The sequence below is a fragment of the Phoenix dactylifera genome, chromosome 18 (assembly GCF_051530095.1).
Source record: "Phoenix dactylifera cultivar Ajwa chromosome 18, Ajwa_hap1_PhDact_Kaust_v1.1, whole genome shotgun sequence".
Taxonomy (NCBI): Eukaryota; Viridiplantae; Streptophyta; class Magnoliopsida; order Arecales; family Arecaceae; genus Phoenix; species Phoenix dactylifera.
The window spans coordinates 3,276,619-3,300,756 of NC_143207.1; the positions used below are offsets into that span (position 1 = coordinate 3,276,619).

Here is a 24,138-nt window from a genome sequence, read left to right on the forward strand (position 1 = left end):
TTTTTATTCTATTGTATTTTACTTAAAATTTTTGAAAAGCCCAATTCATCCCTCTCTTGGGCTGCATAGCGGGGCAACAAGATGGATAATCGTGAAGCAAATTAGTGATGTGTGGTTGAAAAATAAAAGACATGAAGCTAGAGAAGCTAGCGATGGCACTAACTTCTCTCACTTAGAATCATCTATGGATGATGATGATAAGGGGAAGAGTAGGAGCTAAATAGGGAGAGGTAGAGGAAGAGCAGTATGGGAGCAATCCTTGCTGGGGCAAAAGAGAGGTTATGGCTAGTTGTTGAACCATTTGTATTTAAAGGGGTCTATAAGTTATATTTTATCCATTATATTTGTATATAAACAATAATAAATACTTTCTATTTTTATCAAAAACTATAATTTAAAAAATATATTGCATTTAACTAAATGCTACATATTTTACTGATATTTATATTATTTGTTCTCATGCAAGTACTTTCATATTTACATTATGCATTAGTATCAAGTTTAATCAAGATGAACATGAGTGGGCATAGCTCATGTTTGACTCATTCACATTTAAGATTGAAATCTTAGCTCAAGCTTTGTTCATTTGTATTTGAGGTAAGCTCGCAAGCTAGATTTTGAGGCAAGCATGAGTGGTGGCTTGTCTATTTGATAGCCCTAGTTTCAGATAGAAGCCAAGTCCGCACACTGTCTCGTGAGACTAGCTATCGAAACTTCTCACCTCTTAAATGCATAGCATCTTTAGCATATCCTGGAGGATAAAATAGAGGTAATGTGAACCAAAGCCTATCAATACAATGCATCAACACTTGCAGGATGTGCAAGTTTATTGACAGCTACTAATTGTACTATTTATAAATATAGCAAGTATTTTCAATGAACAGCCTAGATGCTCCAACAAATAATTCATTTCTAACCTCAAATTATATTTTTTAAAAAATTTCAAATGCGGAGGTTTCATGTCAAATCTATAAATAGGGAATTCTTGCTTCTTTCAAACGAGTCACATTTGATTCCATTGCAAGCATGCTTCAAGTCGCAAAGGCAAGATAAGTTATTCAGCTAATCTTAGACATCTATCTCATTCTTTGATATCTGTTTGCTTTTGAGTCATCTTAGAGTGTGATTAGAAGCTAGCAATCAATTATAGTATGAGTTAGTCCCTTGTTTGTTTTTAAGATGAGCCTTTCTTCTGTGGCCTTCCTTTGGAGTTTGTCCTCGATCTGTCGCAGTATCTCCACACTGATCATACTAAAACATGCTCATTAATGCTTGCAAGTAGACCAATGGTGAGCTGCCTAAAAAAGGGACTCCAAAACCTGGCCGCGAGTAGGGTCTTCTTCCTGGGCCTGAGTCTTGGTGCGCAAGGTGTAATTCTTGCATAGAGCGTTGTAGAATGGGAATTTCACATGGTGCCCATCGCACTTGAGCACCAAAATCTAATTCTTTTATATTCTCAACAATTTTTTACTTTGTTGGGGTCATCATTTCATGTTTTTGCTGCTGTAAGTCACATGAAAACGTCCTGCTGCTCTCTTACGACCTTTAAGGTTTGACCAGGTATCGTCTATCAATACACTGATGAGATGAATTGAGATGGTAGACCAGAGTGGAAGGCCGGATACCGGGGAGACTGTTTGGGTGGTGGAAGGGAGGATTTTCGCCGCTTGCCGTCCTCCCGCGTGCGGAAAATTTACTCCCAAATTTGGGACGAAATAAAGACACAAGTATATGTTTTTCCCATCATAGAAAAAACAAGATTTAGGGCAATTGAAGTTGGTGGTTGAATGGAATGGCCGTTCAGCTGTAAATTTCAGCTTGGGAAGGGCAACTAGGAGAGAGGAAGAGAGTGTGATGCGTCTGCTCTTGGGTATTAAAGCCGACGCTGGTGTTGTTTTCTTTGACAACGCGGGAGGAGGCCGGGGTTTCCGGCTGCAGTTTTGGCAAGAAGCGGTGCCGTCTCTGGAACATTTCTGCCGTTGGTTTTTGAACCCTCTTTTTGGGCCTTTCTTTCCTGATCGACTCGCATAGTGGGCTTTGCGGGAGGATGGAGGCCGCCGCCACCGCCGAAGCTTCACCGAGCGCGCACAGAGGCGTCCGCCTGCAGGCCCCGCTGGTAAGTCGAGTCTCCGACTGATTAATTGCTTGCAGTTTGTGGGCATTTTTTGACGTAACTCGGAATCTGGATCCTGTTCTTTTGCTTTGATTTTCTTTTTCTCGGGGTTGTCTCTGGAAACACAGTTGCAATTTGTGAGCAAGGGTTTGGAAAATCTTGCATTGTTAGAAGGCCAATTAGGGCTGTCGAAGGGATCGATTTTTGGAGGATGAATCTTGCTATACTTGTTTCCCCTTTTTTTTCCTCTCTGTTTTCTTGAACGTATGATGGTATTCCACCTGATCATTAATGCTGTTACTACTAAATTTACCAGAGCATCAAGAGAGAATCGAACAAGAAATGCCTGTGCCTCATCAAACTCCAAAGCGAACTCTGAAACTTAATTTGAGCCACCGTTTTCGTCCGTGGTATCTGGATGGATCGGGTCGGTATAGTTTTCTGCCGGAAAGCGGCCATCTAGCTTTCCTTTCTGAGGTCCTGAAGGTGGTCCTGTTTATGCCTTTGATTGTAGATGCTAGTTATTCCTCTTGTTGTTTCTGTAAACACAAGATTTTTGGTCCCCATTATTTTCTTGGAATAGTTTACCTAATTTGCTTCAATTTGAGGAGTATTTGTTGTGAAGCTTAACTTGATGTCCCATCTGTTCTTGCTGAGAGTTTCAGTTTTGCTCATCTGAAGGAGATTCGGTGTAATCCTACTTAATGAGTTCCAAAGAAGCTTTTTCTCTGAACTATCATAGTAGTGTGCAAAGCACCTGCAACATTGGAAGCCATACTAAACTATTATATATAAATGATCAGGAATGGTTACAGTACCTATCCATGTATGGCTTTTGTTCTGGACCAATATCTATTCCTAACAGTGTCTTGTGGAAACTTTTAACATCTTTTGCAAAAATAGAGAAAAAAAAGTAGCATAGTATGTATTGTATGTACTGATGCAGTGCTTGTAATTCTCTTAATGCCCTGCTGTCACATTTTCAAGAGTGTATTTTGACAATAAACTAAATCATATGACTGAATATCCATTCTGCTAAACCATGTCTACATTTTGCTGATGCATTGTCAACAGACATCATAGCGTGGGGATCATATGTAGACTTTGTTATTTACTCCAGAATTCAGGAGTGATAGTTGACTAATTCGGAAGGCATAATGTCAATATCCTCGTTCTTGAAGCATTTCTTGTTCTCTGTATCTAGCTTATCATATTAAAAGTCTTATTTGAGTATAGGCCCATCAATTTCAGTCTCACCGTGTATTTTCCCTTTTCTCTCTTCTTTTCTTTGGTAATAGGAAAAAGTAGAATTAGCTTCAACTTCTTGCTTAATACCATGTACTCAATATAAAAGAAACCCACCAGCTAAAGTGGGGTTTCTCGGACAGTCTTAACAAAATGGTTTCTGCCAGTCCTAATATTCTATGATTTTGCCAGATAAACAGTAAAATGCAAAAAGCTTTGAGAATTAGAATTACTAGAATACCACTTGAAACATTGCTTACTTTCTGAGTTTTGGACTTTTGTCCAGAAAGACAGCCCCTGTACCTTTTATTCTGTACTACACTTTTTATATGTTCTTATCCACATTACATTGTGAAAATAATGTGTTAAGGTCTAGCTTATGGTATAATCGCGTATAGATACTTTAGGCATATACATCATAGATAACTTCAAGGAAAATCAAGCCAAAACCATGGCACAAAATTACCAAGCTTTTCTGTGCTATAAGATTATTTGTTCTCAGAAAAAATTAAATTGCTTTAAACTGTATGTTCCTCATAAGAATAAATGCAGAATCTTAAGGAAATGTTTAAATAATACTAGAACTTTACCTGGTTCAATCAAATCATGTTAGGTCATGAGGATTTTGTACATTTACCAACTTTTGGTGAAAATATTTGCCTGCTACTCTTTATAAGATGTTGGTCTCAGTCGTTTGATTGATCATTTACTAATATAGTGGCTGATAATAGAAAATAGATACACCCTAGTTATTGAGTCAAGAGTTTTTTGGTATTATGATAAAAGGAGTATGAGAAAGAAGTTTTTGTAAAGTATCATCAGTTGAATAGCATGACTTTCCATTGAAGATCTGAGTTTGCATAATCATACCACAATAATTATTTTTGATAAAGGGAGATCAAAGAATATATATTGCATAGTTTGTTCTATTAAGTAATATGCATGAATTTTTTGGATCCATTGTCCATTCCTTTTTTTTTTTTTTAATTTTCAATTTGCATGAATGAAGTTGTAAGACTCAGACCATAGCATGTTTCAGTGAGTCAGGCTTTGTTAGATTAGTCGAACGTTATTAAAGGACGTATACAAATGATATTCTATAATAATAACATAAAGTATATTCTTTTTTGAGTGTAAACTTAGGTATAGAGTAAAAGAGAGAACTTGATTATTTCTCAGTTTGTAAAATTTTTCTTTGTTTTTGAATGCTCTGTAGATTCACTTGCATTGTTAACAATTTTACCTATGGATTTTTAAAATGATTAGACATGAGTTTGCTGCAACTCTTGGATGCAAGTCACCTAGTCCTTCCTGATGCCCTTTTCTACTCATATATCCATTTTAATTACTTCCAACCAAGTTTTCTTAGGTCTTCTCTTCTCAGGCGAGTGTTTGGTCTAGCTGAAATCCTGTCGAGGCAGCTTCATCCAATTACCTCAACTTTTTCTGAGTTTGTTCAAAGGGCTTCCTGGAGTAACTTTCTAAATCTTAGTTTTGCCACACGTCCATTTTAGTGTTCTACTTTTGCCTGTGCTCGTAATGATCCTTTGTATTGCCTGACATTTTAATCTATAGAGCAAATACTTTGGTTAATGACATGATTCACACAGTGCTATAAAGCTGATGCAAGATTGAAGCCATGAATGCTTTGCATGGCATACTTAGGAAAACAAGAAGGTTATTTGTTGCCCAGATAGACAACCCAAGAGGGGGGGGGGGTGAATTGGGTTTTAAAATAATTTGGCTAATTTAAACTTTGTGGGTGGTTAATTAAAAACTACAACAAGTTATTTAATTAAAGCTAAGTGCTGTGAGTAGTGTGCGGGGAAGAAGATGAGAGACAATGCAATACAAACACAAAGTTTTATAGTGGTTCGGAGCTAACCCTTGCTCCTACGTCCACTCCCCAAGTCTCACTTGGGAATTTCACTATAACCCCCTTGGATTACAGCCGGTTGTTTTGGAAGCTCACAACCAAACTTATTGTTTTACGAGCTCACAACGAACTCGGTCGGTTTTTCCAGGCTCACCGACTAGAACCAACCCCGATTGTTTTTCCGGGCTCACAATCAAACCCTTACACACGTTGGTTTTAACTTGGCTCACCAACCAATCTTAAACCTCTTGATTCAATCCCCCGATTGAATCAAGTAAATACAAGAGATAGAAGAAAACAGAAAATAGCTTCTCAAAAAGCAGATTTAAAACAATATAATCATAAAGGAGTTAGAAGCCCTCAAACGCTTTTAAGCTGGTGAAGAGGTATGGCTTCTGGAACTCCGGTCTCCTCTTGAAAGAGTGGTCGACTTGAATGCAGGAGGAGGAAGCTTTGATTGTTGGGAAGAAGTTGTTGGAGCAGTAAATGCAGATCTCCCCTTTTTCGTTTAAGAGCACTTGGAGAGCTTGAAAACTTGAATGCTTGGAGTGGAATATCTGTTCTCTGCCTTGCTACAGTCCTCTGTGGCTATTTAAGCCAACCCCCACGGAAACTAGCCGTTACTCTGCTTTTTCTGGCCGTTCTGCACACTCTGCGCAGCCTGACAATATGACCGTTGGTGGGTTGGAGTCGACTCGCGCGATCAGGAGTCGACTCGGCTGTAGCAGGAGTCGACTCACGCTTTTCCGGAGTCGACTCGGCAACTGTTCCAAATTTGAATTAAAGTTGCCGTCTTGACTGGGAGTCGACTCGTCTTGACCTGGAGTCGACTCGCCAACTTCTGGAGCTGACCTGGCAATTTTGGAGTCGGCTCATCCACTGAAGTCCGTGGATCCAATTTTGAATTTTGTCCACTCGAGTCGACTCGACTGTCCTGGGAGTCGACTCGAATTTCAGAGCCCGAACTCCCGATTCTCTGTCTTTTGGCTCATCCAGTCTTGGAGTCGACTCGAACTTCCTTGGAGTCGACTCGGCTCTCAGTTTCCGAAAGTTGGTCTTCTGCCTTTTGACGTGAAGCTTGTCTCGGAGTCGACTCGAGCTGTCTGTGAGTCGACTCGAATCTCAGAGGCAGTAACATGGTTTTCTGTCTGTCGATGGTCGCTCAGTCTCGGAGTCGACTCGCGTATTGCGGGAGTCGACTCGAATCTCAGAGTCCGAAAATCGTTCTCTGACTTTTCTGCCTGTGACTGCTTGGAGTCGACTCTTACTTTCCTGGAGTCGACTCGGTGAACATTGGAGTCGACTCGCGCACTTCAGGAGTCGACTCGTTGACAGGTTCTGAGATGAAGCTTTCTGTCCTTCTGTTTGTTCTCAGTCGGAGTCGACTCGTACTGATCTGGAGTCGACTCGAGCTCGTGCCAGTGAACTTGATACGCTTGGAGTCGACTCGTGATACTCGGGAGTCGACTCGAGTCTCAGACTTTGGTTCAGCAGACTTCTTAACTTATCCAAAATACTATGAACCAAATCTAGATACACTTGGACAGGATTTTCACTGAAACACTCAATTGAATTCATTAGTAATCACAAGATATACTCATATGCTTTGAGCTCATCAAAATCAAATGGGGTTTTAATCAATCACTCTACAATCTCCCCCTTTTTGATGATGACAAAACTTTGAGTATATGTAAAATGACTTGCTCAATAAATAATGAAATAAAATCCATAAATGAATTCAAATGTCTGATAATTTAATTTATCCAAGTTTGAAAGGAGTGAAACAGCAAATTTCGGAGTTAAAGCTCCCCCTTTCATTTGGAATTATATAAGCCTTCATAGTATGCAATCAATTGTTTGGCTTATATGTCATTAATGATTTAGCTTGATTAAAATTCAGATTCTCCCCCTCAACATATGCATTCAACTATGTTTTGATTCTCTGAATTTCCTTTTAATGCTTTGAAGTTTTTGAACTGAATTTTTTGTTTTTAGAGGGAAAATCTGTCAATTTGTTCTTGAGTAGGATTCAGCTAATCTCCGAATATCCCTTGAATAGATTCTGGAGATTACTCCATTAGGAGCCCCAAAAGAGAGATAATGAGCCTCGAGGTACCGAATCCACTTAGAACAAATTTGAGTGTGTTTTTAAGAGTTTATCTTTTTATTTATTTCCATTGATTTCTTTTACATATTTTTTCATATTTCTCCCTTTTTACACATTTTATACATATTTCTCCCCCTTTTTGTCATCATACCAAAAAGGAGGTAATCAACCACAATCAATGGCACAACCAATCATCAAATGGCACATAATTGAAGATAAGATGTCTACTCATTGTATTGATATGAATTGAAGTATATTTGAGCATACAATAAGTAAAGTAAAACAATACAAAACAAAACTTAAACACATCTATGTCCTCCTCGAGGATGAAGCTCCCCCTCTCAAGGATGCATCTCCTCCTCTGGAGGATGTGGCACCTCCTCTCGAGGATGGTGCTCCTCCTCTCAATCGGCTCTGCTCCATGAGGAGAGTGACTGCATCTGTCACATGTTCGAGCTGCGTGATAATAGACGTGGTGGCTCTGCTATGTGTAGTGGAGAGCTCTGTCACCGACGCCTGAAGCCCAGTCACCGATGTCTGAAGTGCGTCCAGCTTGTCGATGAGTACATTCGCCAAGCGCTCGGCCCCCTCGGTGGTGGTGTGCATGTCACGACCTATCTCCTCTCGCATCTGTCGAGTGGAGCTCGTGACCTCACTCATGCTGTGGAACTGGGCCTGGACCAAACTCCGGACATTGTAGATCTCTTCCCGTACATGAGCCGTCATGTCAGTCACGGCTGTCAAGGAAGGGACCAACTGAGAAGATACGGGTGCAGGAGTGGGAGCAGGCACCGCACCTCGGAGCTCCCGAAGCAGCTCATCCCTCACCTCTCTGACTATCTCCTGTCGCAGCTCCCGGAGCTGTTCAGGATCAATCCGGACCGCCATAGAGGGTGGTGCCGAGGAGGAAGGTCCGGCGGAGGTGGTAGGAGCAGGAGAAGTGGATGGGAGGTCTGGATGGTCTGGAAGGTCTGGGTAGTCTGAATCTGGCTCAGGACTGGGTGATGGTCTGGTGGTCTGAGCAGTGAGAGTGGACTTCCTAACCCAGATCTCTTCTCTCTTCCGAAACCCCATCCTGTGCATAGTCCCCGTACATAAGCGATCAGTCCATCGCAAGGCACGAGAGGGTTCCCTCTCAGGAATGGGAATCTCGTACTGCCTAAAAAGAAGAGTGAATAACATCCCGTATGGGAGTGAGAGCCTAGGTCTATCTAGGGGCTCACACATATACCTATAAATGAGCTTTGGGAAGTTGATCGGGGTGTCCTGAAGGATATAAGACATAATAGCTAAGTCCTTCTCATTCACAAAATCAAATCTTCCTGTCTTAGGGAAGATGGACCTGGACAGAATGCTCAAAAGGATTCTCACTTCAATAGGAAGTGAGCTAGCAGATACCTCATCTAGGGGGGACTGAGGTGGATGCCCTAAGACGACCGTAAGGGCCGCAACTCTATCCTCAGGGTGTGCGGGAGCCACCCCTACTAATGGAAGGTGAAGGATATGGGCAATGAGGTCCTCTGTGACACGCAACGGGACACCTACTACCGTGCCCTCGATACCTCCATCTCCCCGATGGACGGTACTGTAGAACTCTTGAACTAGGCCAGGATAGGTGGGAAGGTCCAAGGTGAGGAAGTACTCTAGGCCCTGGGCTCTAAGCCTATCGCCTATGGTGAACCCCTCCCGGGAGAGATAGTCGAAATCGACAAACCTCCCGGAGGTGACGGCCTTCCCGGCCAACGGCCTAACGAGAACCACCCTAGGCGGGGAACGATTCGGAGGTGGTTCCCTCGCGGGATCGTGCCGCGCCTTGGAGCGCCGCTCGGGACCGGCCTCGGGACGGGACCTCTTCCTAACGACGGTCTTACGAGGCATCTTGACCTAAACGGGAAGAAAAATACCTAGAGGACGGTGAAGGACCGACAGAGGAAGCTCGGGACGGACCGGAAATGACCTAGGAACGGACGGAAACTCAATGTCCGGCGAAAAATCGACGGGAAAAGGGCTTGGAGACGATCGGGGATGACCTAGGAGTCGGCTCTAGGGCTTTGTGAACAGTGGCGGCTTGAGGAAAAGTGTTTGCGAAACGACAAACCTAGGGTTAAAAAGTCGGATCCCGACTGCGAGTCGACTCCCCTGAGTCGCGAGTCGACTCGACCTCGAGTCGACTCCAGAATATGCGCGAGTCGACTTCCGACAGTGTGCGAGTCGACTCCCCCTCAGCTGCCAACTTTGCGAGTCGACTCCCGCAAATGCGCGAGTCGACTCCCCCTCAGGAGCCGGCTCTGAAACTTACTCGAGTCGTCTCTAATCTTGGCACACGCCTAAAAACCATGCCATAATCGTGCCAAATGAGGGAAAATCACCTAATTAAGGACTGATTTGATGATCACTGCATAGAAACTCTATTTTAACCTCATTCTAATCATCAAAATCAATTAATCTAGTGAAAAACCCACTAGGATGGATCAATCACTCCTAATCCCCTCCTAAGCACACTAAACCTCTCTTCACTTAGGGGTTTTGTAAAAATATCTGCTAATTGATTATCAGTACAAACAAATTGGAGTGACACATCACCATTCAATACATGATCTCTTATGAAGTGATGTCTTATCTCAATGTGTTTAGTTCTTGAATGTTGAATTGGATTTTTAGTTAGATTTATGACACTTGTATTATCACAATTAATGGGGATTTTATCTTGTTTAATGCCATAATCTGCTAATTGTTGTTTAATCCATAAGATTTGAGCACAACAACTCCCGGCTGCAACATATTCAGCTTCTGCAGTGGATAATGCAACCGAGTTTTGTTTCTTGCTAAACCATGAGATTAGGTTTTCTCCTAGAAATTGACAGGACCCGCTGGTACTTTTTCTATCAAGCTTACATCCAGCGAAGTCTGAATCTGTGTATCCTATTAAGTTTAGGCTAGATTCTTTAGAGTACCACAGCCCTATGTTCTTAGTTCCAATTAAGTATTTAAAGATTCTCTTAACTGCAGCTAGGTGTGATTCTTTAGGATTAGCCTGATATCTAGCACACATGCACACACTAAACATAATATCAGGCCTACTTGCAGTAAGATACAGTAAAGAACCTATCATACCTCTATAAAGTTTTTGATCTACAGATTTACCTGATTCATCTTGGTCTAACTTGCATGATGAGCTCATGGGGGTGCTGATTGACTTGTTTCCCTCCATATCAAACTTCTTGAGCATCTCCTTGATATATTTTGCTTGATTGATGAAGATGCCTCCTTCAAATTGTTTGATTTGAAGCCCGAGGAAGTAGTTCAGCTCTCCCATCATGCTCATCTCAAACTCACTCTGCATCAAATCAGCAAATTCCTCGCAGAGGCGATTGTTAGTAGCACCGAAAATGATATCATCAACATAAATCTGTACTAATAACATATCCTTATTTTTCTTTTTCAGAAATGATGTTGTATCTACATTTCCCCTAGAGAATTCATGTTCTAATAGGAATTTACTAAGTCTCTCATACCATGCTCTAGGTGCTTGTTTTAGTCCATAAAGTGCTTTGTTCAGTTTATACACATGATTAGGGTATTGATGATTTTCAAAACCAGGAGGTTGTTCTACATACACTTCCTCATTTATATACCCATTTAAAAATGCACTTTTTACATCCATTTGAAATAGTTTGAAATCCTTAGAGCATGCATATGCTAATAATAGTCTAATAGCCTCAAGTCTAGCTACGGGAGCAAAGGTTTCATCAAAATCTATGCCTTCTTCTTGATTATAACCCTTTGCCACTAGTCTAGCCTTATTCCTTATAACAATTCCATTTTCATCTAGCTTATTTTTATATATCCATTTTGTACCTATAATTGGATATTCAGAAGGCCTCTCTACTAGATCCCACACTTTGTTTCTAGTAAATTGGTTTAGTTCTTCTTGCATTGCATTTATCCAATTTACATCATTTTCGGCTTCTTCTATATGTTTGGGCTCAAAGTGTGAAACAAAAGCTAGATGGCTATTTAGATTTCTTAGTGAAGCTCTAGTCCTAACCGGTTGAGATGGATCATCTAGAATGAGTTCCTTAGGATGCCCGTGAGCATACCTCCAAGCTTTTGTTAGCCCATGATCCACAATAGCCTCTTGGCTTGATGATTCTCCTTCAATCAACTTTTGATTATCATCTTGTAATTCCATCTCATCTATCTTTTCCTCAAGTATTTCAACATCATCATCAAAATTAACTTTCTTACTAGAGGAGATGTCACTAGAGTCATCAAATACTACATGTATAGATTCTTCTATGACTAAGGTTCTTTTATTAAATACTCTATAGGCTTTACTAGTTGTAGAATAACCTAAGAATATTCCTTCATCAGATTTAGGGTCAAATTTTCCTAGATTGTCTTTCCCATTATTATGCACAAAACACCTACATCCAAAAACATGAAGATAATTAACCTTTGGTTTTCTGTTTTTCCACAGTTCATATGGTGTTTTCTTTATAATGGGTCTTAATAAAACTCTATTTAATATATGGCAGGAAGTATTAATGGCTTCTCCCCAAAAGTACTTAGGGAGGTTACTTTCACATAACATCGTTCTAGCCATTTCCTCTAGAGTTCTATTTTTCCTTTCCACAACTCCATTTTGTTGTGGTGTCCTAGGTGCAGAAAAATTATGGGTTATCCCCTTTTTACTACAAAATTCGTCAAATAATTGATTTTCGAATTCGGTACCATGGTCACTTCTAATGGCTATGACTGAAGACTCTCTAGCATTTGTTACTCCCTTATGGAACTTTTTAAACATAGAAAATGCTTGATCCTTATGTGCTAGGAACATGACCCATGTGTACCTAGAGTAATCATCTACTATAACAAGACCATATTTATTTCCACCTAGACTTGTTGTTCTAGTTGGACCAAATAGGTCCATGTGTAATAATTCTAAAGGCCTAGAGGTAGAGACACATTTTATGGATTTAAAAGAGTTCCTAGATTGTTTGCCAAATTGACATGCTTCACATATTTTGTTCTTTTCAAATTTTAATTTTGGCAAACCTATCACGGAGTCTCTTTTAACTAATTTAGTTATTGTGTCCATGCTTGCATGACCTAACTTACGGTGCCATAACCAACTAGCATCATTATCTTTAGTTTCATTTACAACTAGACATTGGTTATGTTTTGCAAGATCTTCTAGGTCTACAACATATACATTTCCACGTCTAATCCCTTTAAAAACTAAGCTATTATCATTAGGATTTGTTATAATACATAGTGATGGTTTAAACATAACATCATATCCTTTATCACATAATTGACTGATGCTTAACAAGTTATGCTTAAGACCATCAACATATCTAACATTATCTATAAAAGTAGAAGGGGTGATTTGAACTTTACCAATACCAATGATGTGACCTTGGTTGTTGTCTCCAAACGTCACAGCACCTCCCTTCTTAGCTTCAAGGGTGAAAAATTGGTCTTTATCACCCGTCATGTGCCTTGAGCAGCCACTATCCAAATACCAGCAATTTTTGTTGACCTTGGCTGCAAGACACTCCTACACAAGCAAATCATGTCATCTTAGGTACCCAAGTTTTCTTGGGTCCTTCATGGTTAGTCAAGTTGGTTCCTTTTGGAACCCATACCCTTTTAATTTTTCTTTTAGTTTTACTTTTCCTAAAATTACATACATTTGCTTTATGGCCTACTGTACCACAACAAAAGCAGGTTATTTTCTTAGTTTTTGTTTCCCCAGCTTTAACAAAGAAGTTACTAAGAAGTTTTTGCTTATTCCTTGGTTTATATCCTAAACCGGCTTTATTAAACACTGCACGTTGACTATTTAGTATCATGTTTAATTTTTCAGAACTATAGGTAAATCTTTCAACTAAGGGTTTGTATTTGTTAAGTTCTTTAGTTAGTGTTTGATTTTCGGCTTTTAGATCATTAAGTTCTTTAGTAAGATCCTTATCTAAGGTTTGTTTATATTTTTTAAGTTCTGAAAATTCCTTAGTTAGTTTTTCATTTTCTTTAGTTAAGGTGTTGGTCTTTTGAGTTAAAAGTTGGTTGCTTGTTTTAAGTTCTATATTTTCTTTGGTGATTAAATCCTTATCCTTAACTAATTTATCGTATTTATGTAGGTATGATTGATTAGTTATTTTCAGTTCTTTATTCTTAAGATTTATAGCCTTATATTCTATCATTAATTCATTAAATGCATCATAAAGTTCATCAAAAGAAAAATCAGGATGCGTGTCGGAAGTTACCTCGTTTTCGTTGGCCATGAAACAGAAATTGGCCTTCTCTTCTTGTTCATCATCTGATGAGGAGGATGATGAGTCGGAGTCCGATAGGGTAGTGACAAGTGCCTTTTTCTTCTTGTACTTACTCCCCTTCTTCAGTAAGGGGCACTCCGCTCTTATGTGACCCGGCTTCTTGCACTCGTAACAACCAATCCCCTCATTTTCCCTTTCCTTACCTTTGTCTTTGCGGTAGGAATTTGAGGGGCCTCTCCTTTGATGATAGGACTTCTTGTGGTTGATGAATTTCTTGAACTTACGCACAAGAAGAGCCTCACCACCATCTTCCTCATCTTCTTCTTCTTCACTGCTACTGCTGCAAGACAAGTCCTTGTTAGAAGAAGTAGATTTAAGGGCTATTACCTTTTTCTTATGGGAGGACTCTTCCTCGTTGTGTTGTTTCATGGTGAGCTCGTGCGTCATGAGGGATCCAAGAAGCTCCTCAAGTGGTAGCTTGTTCAAGTCCTTGGCTTCTTGGATTGCTGTCACTTTAGCTTCCCACGACCTTGGTAGACACCGAAGGATTTTCGTGACAAGCTCACTGTTAGTATAGTTCTTGCCAAGGCTTTTTAGACCATTGACAATATCAGTAAACCTAGTGAACATGGATGTGATTGTTTCATTTGAATCTATTTTAAATAGTTCATATTTATGAACCAAGATGTTTATTTTGGATTCCTTGACTTGATTCGTGCCCTCATGGGTCACTTCAAGTCTGTCCCAAATTTTTTTTGCTGAATTACAAGTTGAAATCCTATTGAATTCATTACGGTCTAAGGCACAATAGAAGACATTCATTGCTTTAGAGTTTAATTGTGCCTTCCTCATGTCATGTTCATCCCAGTCCATTTCTAGTTTAGGTACCTTAACACCATCTACGTAAATGGATGGGATGTATGGCCCATTTACTACAATGGACCACATCTCATAGTCTTGGGCTTGGATGAATATTCTCATCCTAGCCTTCCAGTATGAGTAGTCAGATCCATTGAAGAAAGGGGGTCTTTGGGTGGACTGACCCTCAATGTGAGAAGATCCAAATGGGGTTGTCATTTTGATCTTTTAACTCTTGAGTGGAAGAGTTTTTGGCTCTGATACCACTTGTTGCCCAGATAGACAACCCAAGAGGGGGGGTGAATTGGGTTTTAAAATAATTTGGCTAATTTAAACTTTGTGGGTGGTTAATTAAAAACTACAACAAGTTATTTAATTAAAGCTAAGTGCTGTGAGTAGTGTGCGGGGAAGAAGATGAGAGACAATGCAATACAAATACAAAGTTTTATAGTGGTTCGGAGCTAACCCTTGCTCCTACGTCCACTCCCCAAGTCTCACTTGGGAATTTCACTATAACCCCCTTGGATTACAGCCGGTTGTTTTGCAAGCTCACAACCAAACTTGTTGTTACGAGCTCACAACGAACTCGGTCGGTTTTCCCAGGCTCACCGACTAGAACCAACCCCGATTGTTTTTCCGGGCTCACAATCAAACCCTTACACACGTTGGTTTTAACTTGGCTCACCAACCAACCTTAAACCCCTTGATTCAATCCCCCGATTGAATCAAGTAAATACAAGAGATAGAAGAAAACAGAAAATAGCTTCTCAAAAAGCAGATTTAAAACAATATAATCATAAAGGAGTTAGAAGCCCTCAAACGCTTTTAAGCTGGTGAAGAGGTATGGCTTCTGGAACTCCGGTCTCCTCTTGAAAGAGTGGTCGACTTGAATGCAGGAGGAGGAAGCTTTGATTGTTGGGAAGAAGTTGTTGGAGCAGTAAATGCAGATCTCCCCTTTTTCGTTTAAGAGCACTTGGAGAGCTTGAAAACTTGAATGCTTGGAGTGGAATATCTGTTCTCTGCCTTGCTACAGTCCTCTGTGGCTATTTAAGCCAACCCCCACGGAAACTAGCCGTTACTCTGCTTTTTCTGGCCGTTCTGCACACTCTGCGCAGCCTGACAATATGACCGTTGGTGGGTTGGAGTCGACTCGCGCGATCAGGAGTCGACTCGGCTGTAGCAGGAGTCGACTCACGCTTTTCCGGAGTCGACTCGGCAACTGTTCCAAATTTGAATTAAAGTTGCCGTCTTGACTGGGAGTCGACTCGTCTTGACCTGGAGTCGACTCGCCAACTTCTGGAGCTGACCTGGCAATTTTGGAGTCGGCTCATCCACTGAAGTCCGTGGATCCAATTTTGAATTTTGTCCACTCGAGTCGACTCGACTGTCCTGGGAGTCGACTCGAATCTCAGAGCCCGAACTTCCGATTCTCTGTCTTTTGGCTCATCCAGTCTTGGAGTCGACTCGAACTTCCTTGGAGTCGACTCGGCTCTCAGTTTCCGAAAGTTGGTCTTCTGCCTTTTGACGTGAAGCTTGTCTCGGAGTCGACTCGAGCTGTCTGTGAGTCGACTCGAATCTCAGAGGCAGTAACATGGTTTTCTGTCTGTCGATGGTCGCTCAGTCTCGGAGTCGACTCGCGTATTGCGGGAGTCGACTCGAATCTCAGAGTCCGAAAATCGTTCTCTGACTTTTCTGCCTGACTGCTTGGAGTCGACTCTTACTTTTCTGGAGTCGACTCGGTGAACATTGGAGTCGACTCGCGCACTTCAGGAGTCGACTCGTTGACAGGTTCTGAGATGAAGCTTTCTGTCCTTCTGTTTGTTCTCAGTCGGAGTCGACTCGTACTGATCTGGAGTCGACTCGAGCTCGTGCCAGTGAACTTGATACGCTTGGAGTCGACTCGTGATACTCGGGAGTCGACTCAAGTCTCAGACTTTGGTTCAGCAGACTTCTTAACTTATCCAAAATACTATGAACCAAATCTAGATACACTTGGACAGGATTTTCACTGAAACACTCAATTGAATTCATTAGTAATCACAAGATATACTCAAATGCTTTGAGCTCATCAAAATCAAATGGGGTTTTAATCAATCACTCCACATTATTCTTTTATGCCTTTGATGTAGCTACTGATGTTTCAGTTATGGCCATTTATGGCTTCTAACAACTAGTCTTTCTAGCCATTGTGAAGGATTGTTTTTCCGCAAGATCTTTTTGATTTAGCGATGTTCCATGTCTTTCCAATTGTAATGTGTGACAAAGGTAAGCTTTTGTGGTTCTTTCATTTAGTGTGATTTTTAACTGATCCATTTATTTTTTAAGTTAAGCTGACAAAACTGCTCGTTATATCTAAAAAGATGCCCTGTGGAGAACCAAATAGGTATCTATTGGAGTTCTAATGAGTTATCAGAGGAAAAAGGACTCTAGTTTGGCTGTTCAAAAGGACTTGGACTGTATGTCATAGCCAAATTTGATGAAATTATGCAAAAATCAGGAAAAAGGCATTTCTCTTATACATTTGCAGTGTGACACCAGATCATTAGAAGAGGACAAGATCTTTTCTCATATATGGGGGATGTTCCTAAATTTAATAGTTCTTGCTGATTCAACTAGAATTTATTTTAGCTGCATATACTAGGTTTTTGTCTATATCAGTTGTAAATTCTGTCACCTTGCTGCATTTAAAAAGTCAAATCTTAGACTAACCTTAATTCTTTCTTTTGAACAATGCATAAATTTTCCTAAATCAATCCCTCATCCCGAGAGGCTTACTATGCCATATTTTGTTCCTTGTTCAGATCTGATACATCTGTTACTGTTTGCACTCTGTGCTGTCTCTTGGAATTTCTCATTCTGTACCTTTACCTGATTAGGACAGAAGTTTGTTCCTTCTTCAGAATTGATATTAGACATTTTTATGTTTTGTTCTTTCTCCCTGCTTGCCCCTCCCTGACTTTCCTCACCATTTCAGCTGTCATATCAACAGGCTCTATCCTTTGCCTCTGCCAATTTTTTGTAATGGATCTTCATATAAAATAGTGTAGCAAACAAATGGTTATAAAAAAATCTGATAAAATTTCTGAAAACCACATGAATTGTAAAAATTAGAAAAGCATGGCCTACAAAGACCATAGACGAATTTATAATATATTAAGTGAAAAAGTTGAGGAAAATGGAAGAACTTATTATATGAACAAACATAACATGAGCTTATTTCCTTGATTCTTTTGCTATATGGATCCTCCTTTGACTTGTAGTCCTACCAAATTGGGTATTGCTGAACAGAATTTGAAGTTGCAATGCAGAGTGTACAAATTCTGAAGTTAGATTCAGTTGTCCTTATAAGAGCAATTGTAGAATAAATCTTGTAATTCTAACCCTGGAATCATGTTCAGCATGGAAGACAATCAAGTCCTACAATTCAAAAAGTATATTTTGGTTGTGTTCATGCTTACTTTACTTTTCTTTGATGATCTATAAAGTTTCAATGTTCTTCAAATGCCATAAAGTTCCGATTTTCTTCGGTCAATGCCATCTCACCATCTCATTAATATAAAGCAAATTACTATTCAACATACAAAAACTCGTGCATGAACATTGTAAAAGTATAATGAGATTGGGACATCTTTTACCCTTCATTGCCTTCAATAGCTTGATAGATTAGATATAAAATATGGATGCATGAAGTCGAACCTCCTGATAATGGTGATTGTTGGAGCATAGTTAATCCAGAGGCATTTTAGTCACAGATGATAAGCCTGAGCCATCCCTTTGGTGCGCCTGCCATTTAAGAATTAGAAGTTTAAATGAATCAACCCGCAATGTGTAGCCAATCATGCAAAGCTGTATAATCTCTCTTCTGCTTTAATAGCAAAACCTTCACCTTGTCTTATCTGAGCTTTCAGGTAGCACTGGTGATGCCGGAGAGCACCTGGCAAAATTGAAATGAATTATGTGTGCCATATCATAGTTCAATGAGTTTTTCTATGAAGACTTTGTTTTCCTCTAAAAATAAGTATAACTGCACACACTAAAATACAAACAAGTGCTAAGAGCTTGCTGATAAATTACTTGCGATGAAGTTTTTGTTTGGAAATATTGGAATTCTGCATTTATTGCCGCCTTAAAGGATAAATATTTTATCATGTTTTCTTTACCAGCTCTCATTTACAATTGTATTAAAATTTTGTAGTATTTCACTGCATAATCTGTGTTGTCATAGCAAAAAAATGCTCGGAAACACTTTTAATATTCATCCACTTTTCTTCCATTAATTATGCACTGATTCCATTCATATTGCAGGTTGATTCCGTGTCCTGTTATTGTCGAGTAGATGCAGGCTTGAAAACTGTTGTAGGAGCTAGAAAATTTGTTCCTGGAACGAAGCTATGTCTCCAACCTGATATTAAACCTAATGGGCCCAGGATGAGGAATTCACGCAGGGAACGTTGCAGAAACCAGGCACCACTCTTGCCTGGTCTTCCTGATGATCTTGCTATTGCTTGTCTGATCCGTGTTCCTCGAGCTGAGCACCCAAACCTTCGATTAGTTTGTAAAAGATGGAACCGCCTTTTGTCTGGAAACTACTTTTACTCCCTTAGGAAAAAGCTTGGGATGGTAGAGGAATGGGTTTATGTGATTAAGAGAGACCGTGATGGGAAAATATCTTGGCATGCTTTTGATCCCATCTATCAGCTCTGGAAGCCACTTCCCCCTGTTCCTGCAGAGTATTCTGAAGCACTTGGCTTTGGTTGTGCTGTTCTAAGCGGCTGCTACCTTTACTTATTTGGAGGTAAAGATCAACTGAGGGGCTCTATGAGGCGTGTTGTCTTCTATAATGCCCGAACAAACAAATGGAATCGAGCTCCAGATATGCTACGAAAACGCCATTTTTTTGGTTCGTGTGTCATAAATAATTGCCTCTATGTTGCTGGCGGAGAATGTGAAGGGATCCACAGAAACTTGCGTTCAGCTGAGGTATATGATCCTAACAAGAACAGATGGACCTTCATTGGTGAAATGAACACTGGAATGGTACCACTTATTGGGGTTGTTTTTGATGGAAATTGGTTCCTGAAAGGGCTTGATTCTCACCGTCAGGTTGTAAGTGAAGTATATGTACCCACAACAAATACGTGGTCCCCGGTTAATGATGGAATGGTTACAGGATGGCGAAACCCAAGCATTTCATTCAATGGGAGGCTTTATGCCTCGGATTGCAGGGATGGATGCAAGCTTAGAGTCTATGATGGGGCTACAGATTCGTGGAACAAGTTCATGGATAGCAAACATCATCTAGGCAACTCTCGTGCCTTTGAGGCTGCAGCTTTTGTATCTCTCAATGGTAAGCTCTGCATCATCCACAACAACATGAGCATCACTGTCATCGACGTATCAAATCCAGGAAAGAACATAGAGACTATCAGTGCTCATTTGTGGGAGACTGTTGCTGGGAAAGGCCATTTAAAGACTTTTGTGGCAAATTTATGGTCAAGCATTGCAGGTCGTAGTGGGTTGAAGAGCCACATTGTTCACTGTCAAGTGCTTCAACTCTGAGGCTTACAGCATTCTGATGATGGAAGATAAACCGACAGATGATGTGTGGTTCTTGATGAAGCCCTATCGTGTTATCTGCTGTTTATACCATCATCATGTTTGAGTAGTCAAATTTCAGTCCAAGGAACTATTTATTCGCTGGCCAATATATGTGGATTCCTGCATTTAGGTTGTTTTTCTTTGAGAGCCTGTTTGGGTAATCCAGCATGATTGGGCAGCCCATTTGGGTATGGCCCGTATCAACCCAAACACATCACTAGCTGGAATCTCGTGGGAGGAAACAAAAGATTTTGTAGGTTCTTTTTTTCTCTCTGCAGTGATGGGCTGGGGAGATTTAGTTATGTGGGCTGGGCTGGGTCTGCTATCCTCTAACAGTTGATATACTGTTTCTAATCCCATGGATCCTTTAGAAATATCCAAACAGATCTTTGAAGGTTTAAGATAGCAACCCTTTCTGGTGGATATACGTATGAAGCTTTGCAGAGAAAATAGGAACTTTTTTGCTAAGGCTCTTCTAGCAGTTTGCACTGGACTGTGGACTGCGTTACGCACCCCCCCCCCCCCCCCCCCCCCTCAAGAGAAGGAAAACTGTAAGCTATAACAATTACTTCTGAATGTGATTCATCTCTATTGCTGGTTCAATCATGTTAAGATGTTACACAGGATGGAAAGAAAGCAAAGCGTCGTAAAAAATCATATGCTCTTCTTTAATGTCATTGCTACCAGATCCTAAACTGTACATAAAAAATCATATGCTGTTTGTGGATGATTGACCGTTTTTGCAGGTGATGCATATTTTTATGATCCTCAAGAACTCAACCATTATCCTTGACGTAGGACAGCATGGGATACAGGGAGAATAGGATGCTGCTGCTGCTGCTTCTTTTTTTTTTTTTTTTTTTTGCTGTGAAAACGGCAATTCATATAGCTCTAGCTTGAGTACATCCAGCCAAATCTAAAGACAGTAAAAAGTACAAAAAAGTGGGAATGTCAGCTACAGATATCCAAAGAAACTCTCCAGAGTGCCGGATGACGTAGGAGGTGATCCAGTCAGCTACTCTGTTCGTCTTTTGGTACACATGTGCTGTCTGAAAATCATCCATCTCCGGAACAAATCTCCGGATCTCTAGGATGAGCGGGTGACCATCACCGTACTTATTCGCACCCTGGATCTAATCGATCACTGCAGAAGAGTCCCCCTCGAGATGCACCTGCACGGCGTCGAGGATCCTCCTCGCGTAGGATAAGCCCTCTCAAGCAGCCCGCAGTTCTGCCCCAACAACGGTGAGCCCTAGCATGCGATGGCCCCCAACGGCTATCAACTTGCCCAGGGAGTTTCTGATCACAAAATCCACACCTCCAGAACCACCGTCCATCGACCAACTACCGTCAAAGTTCACCTTGAGATGACCAAGGGGTGGGGGCACCCATAAAACAAGGGCGAACCTGGGCGCTGTAGCAGTGGAGAGAGTACCCCAGATGTTCCTGGCCATCTCAGAAGAGAACAAAGTGGTAGCACCGGTGACCTCCCCTGCCTGTAGCACAGCTCGATCCACCACCATCCTCGAAGACCACCTCCTCCCTTCAAAGGGTCTAGCATTTCTATCCAACCAGACATAGTAAGCCAAGTGTGTGAATAGAATGCCTGCCTCAACAAAATTGGGGCTCCGCACTGATGCTCTTAGCACATGAAGAAGGTCCTGTGCCGACTCCACCGAAAAAGGAAGTGGAACAGGAGACCTACTCCATATCTCTCTAGCCCTGGGGCACTGTAATAGAACATGATTAATGGTCTCCTCTGTATCTGTACACAAATCACAGCACTAGGAAATCCGCATGCCCCGGCTCGCTAGCAGACTCCTGATTGGTAGATAGCTCCATGCTACCTTCCAGACAAAAAGTGCCACCCGCGGGTGAACCTGCATCCTCCATATCTATCCTCCCTCGATCTGCCAATCTGGTGCCCTACTAATCAAAGTGTGAAGATTCCTGGCTCGTACCTGCGACCGACCCGTCGGCAGCCATACTAACTTGTCAGGCACCTCCCAAATAGGAACTGGAAGACCCACAATCACCTCTGCCAACTGCTCTCCAAACACCTTCTGGATCAATCCCTCCCTCCACTGGCCCCCATCTGGGTCCATCAGGTTGCTGACCCTATATCCAGCAATCCTTGTCGAGTCTACCATGGTCGGAAGTCGGCTGATCGGCTACTCAGTCATCCAGCTATCCTCTAAAACATCTATGGACCGCCCGTCCCCAATAGCCCATCTGATCTCCAGAAGCACCAACGCTGCTTTAGCATACATCTTCTCCAAATCGGAGAGTGGAGCCAGCCCCCTCACACTCCAGGTAGCAACGCACTGTATTTGGCCCTCATCAACGAGGACCACATACTATTCGGCTCTAGCATAAATCTCGCCGCATGTCGTGCCGCTAGAGCCTCTCGTCTCGTCACCAAAGACAACAGCCCCAAGCCTCCATACCTAATCGGTTGGCACACCGCCTCCCATGCCAGCAAGTGGATACCACCTCTACCCATGCTCCTCCCCCAAACAGAGTTTCTAAAGAGCTGCTCAAGGGTCCTCACAAAAGATACAGGAATGAAGGAATTGGATAATAAATAGATGGGAATCAAAGAAAGAACTGACTGAACCAGGGTAATCCTCCCCATCATAGAGAGAGTATGCATCTGCCATCCCTCCAATCTGTGCCTGATGCTAAGCTCGAGTGAGGAGCAGTCTCCGCCGCGCAGCCGCTGCCACTGATCGGGACCCTCAGGTACCTCAACATGCCCTCCTGCTCACCCACCCCCAGAGTCTCCAAGATAGAATTCTTCATTGCGTGCCTGATCTTCGGGCTGAAACATACAGAAGACTTCACCAAATTGATTTGCTGCCCCGACACTTGATAATAGTGTCAAAGAATCCTACGGAGGACCCCTGCGGCCTGCCTCGAAGCTTGGGCAAGTAATAAGCAATCATCAGCAAAAAGTAGGTGAGAGAGCGAAGGATCCCCCACTATAGGGCTATAAGCCTCCAACTCCTGAGTGGCCATCGCCTGTCTGAGGGCTCTGGATAGTGCGTCCGTACACATAATGAACAACAGTGGAGAAAGGTGGCATCCCTGGTGTAGCCCTCCAGCGGACTCAAAAAATCGGGATGGCGAGCCATTCACCAGGATGGCGAATGAAGGAGTCCTCACACAGCCCATAACCCAGCTGATCCATGTCTCATGAAAGCCAAACCCCTGCATAGACCACATCAAAAAATGCCAACTCCACCCTGTCGTATGCCCTCTCCATGTCGAGCTTGATCCCCATCAAGCTCCTCCTCATCGGTGCCCTGTGCAAGTCAAACATAAACTCCTGGGCAATCAGCACATTATCTGAAATACTCCGGCCTCCCAAAAAAGCACCCTGCTCCGGACTGATTAACCTCGAAAAAATATCCCTCAACCTGATGGCAAGAATCTTCGCCGTAGCCTTGTACAAGTTCGTATATGTGGAGTGATTGATTATAACCCTATTTGATTTTGATGAGCTCAAAGCATTTGAGTATATCTTATGTTATACTAATGAATTCAATCTAGTGTTTCAGCCAAATATTTGTGAATTTATGTTTAATTATCTCTAGCCTTGGTTCAATACATTTTAGCTAAGTATGGAACTCAGTTTGAACCAAAGTCTGGAACGCGAGTCGACTCCGGAAGATTTCGAGTCGACTCCAAGTGTTTCAGACGTTCTGGCACAGACTCGAGTCGACTCCGGCACACCACGAGTCGACTCCGACTGAGAACTGACAACAGGACAGAAGGATGACTCTCAGACCCTGTCACCGAGTCGACTCCTGAAGAATTCGAGTCGACTCCGATGCTTGCCGAGTCGACCCCCGATAGTCCCGAGTCGACTCCAAGGAGTAACAAACAGAAAGACAGAGAAGTTGTTTTTGGACTCTGAGAACCGAGTCGACTCCAGAAGAACTCGAGTCGACTCCAACGGTTGGCGAGTCGACTCCAAAGAAAGCAAGAGTCGACTCTCAGAGGAATGCAAGACTAAAAGTCAGAGAGCCAACTTCGGTCTCTGAGAGCCGAGTCGACT

General features: G+C 41.8%; 1 protein-coding gene across 6 annotated transcripts; it reads left to right on the plus strand.

The window, feature by feature from the left end:
* The first annotated feature begins 1,207 nt into the window (after positions 1–1,207).
* Positions 1,208–20,681, plus strand: LOC103698626 (F-box/kelch-repeat protein At1g55270-like). 6 transcript variants are annotated; one of them, XM_039121064.3, is made up of 3 exons: positions 1,976–2,116; positions 2,430–2,590; positions 18,786–20,681. In XM_039121064.3, the coding sequence occupies exons 2-3, from the start codon at positions 2,456–2,458 to the stop codon at positions 20,037–20,039; spliced, it is 1,389 nt and encodes a 462-aa protein (XP_038976992.1). In that variant the 5' UTR covers positions 1,976–2,116; positions 2,430–2,455; the 3' UTR covers positions 20,040–20,681. The 6 variants fall into 6 exon arrangements, with proteins under 6 accessions (XP_038987954.3, XP_038976992.1, XP_038987951.1 ...); XM_039132023.3 differs by having other exon boundaries at positions 2,430–2,599; positions 18,786–20,203; XM_039121065.3 differs by having other exon boundaries at positions 2,040–2,116; positions 2,430–2,540.
* The last annotated feature ends 3,457 nt before the right edge of the window (positions 20,682–24,138 follow it).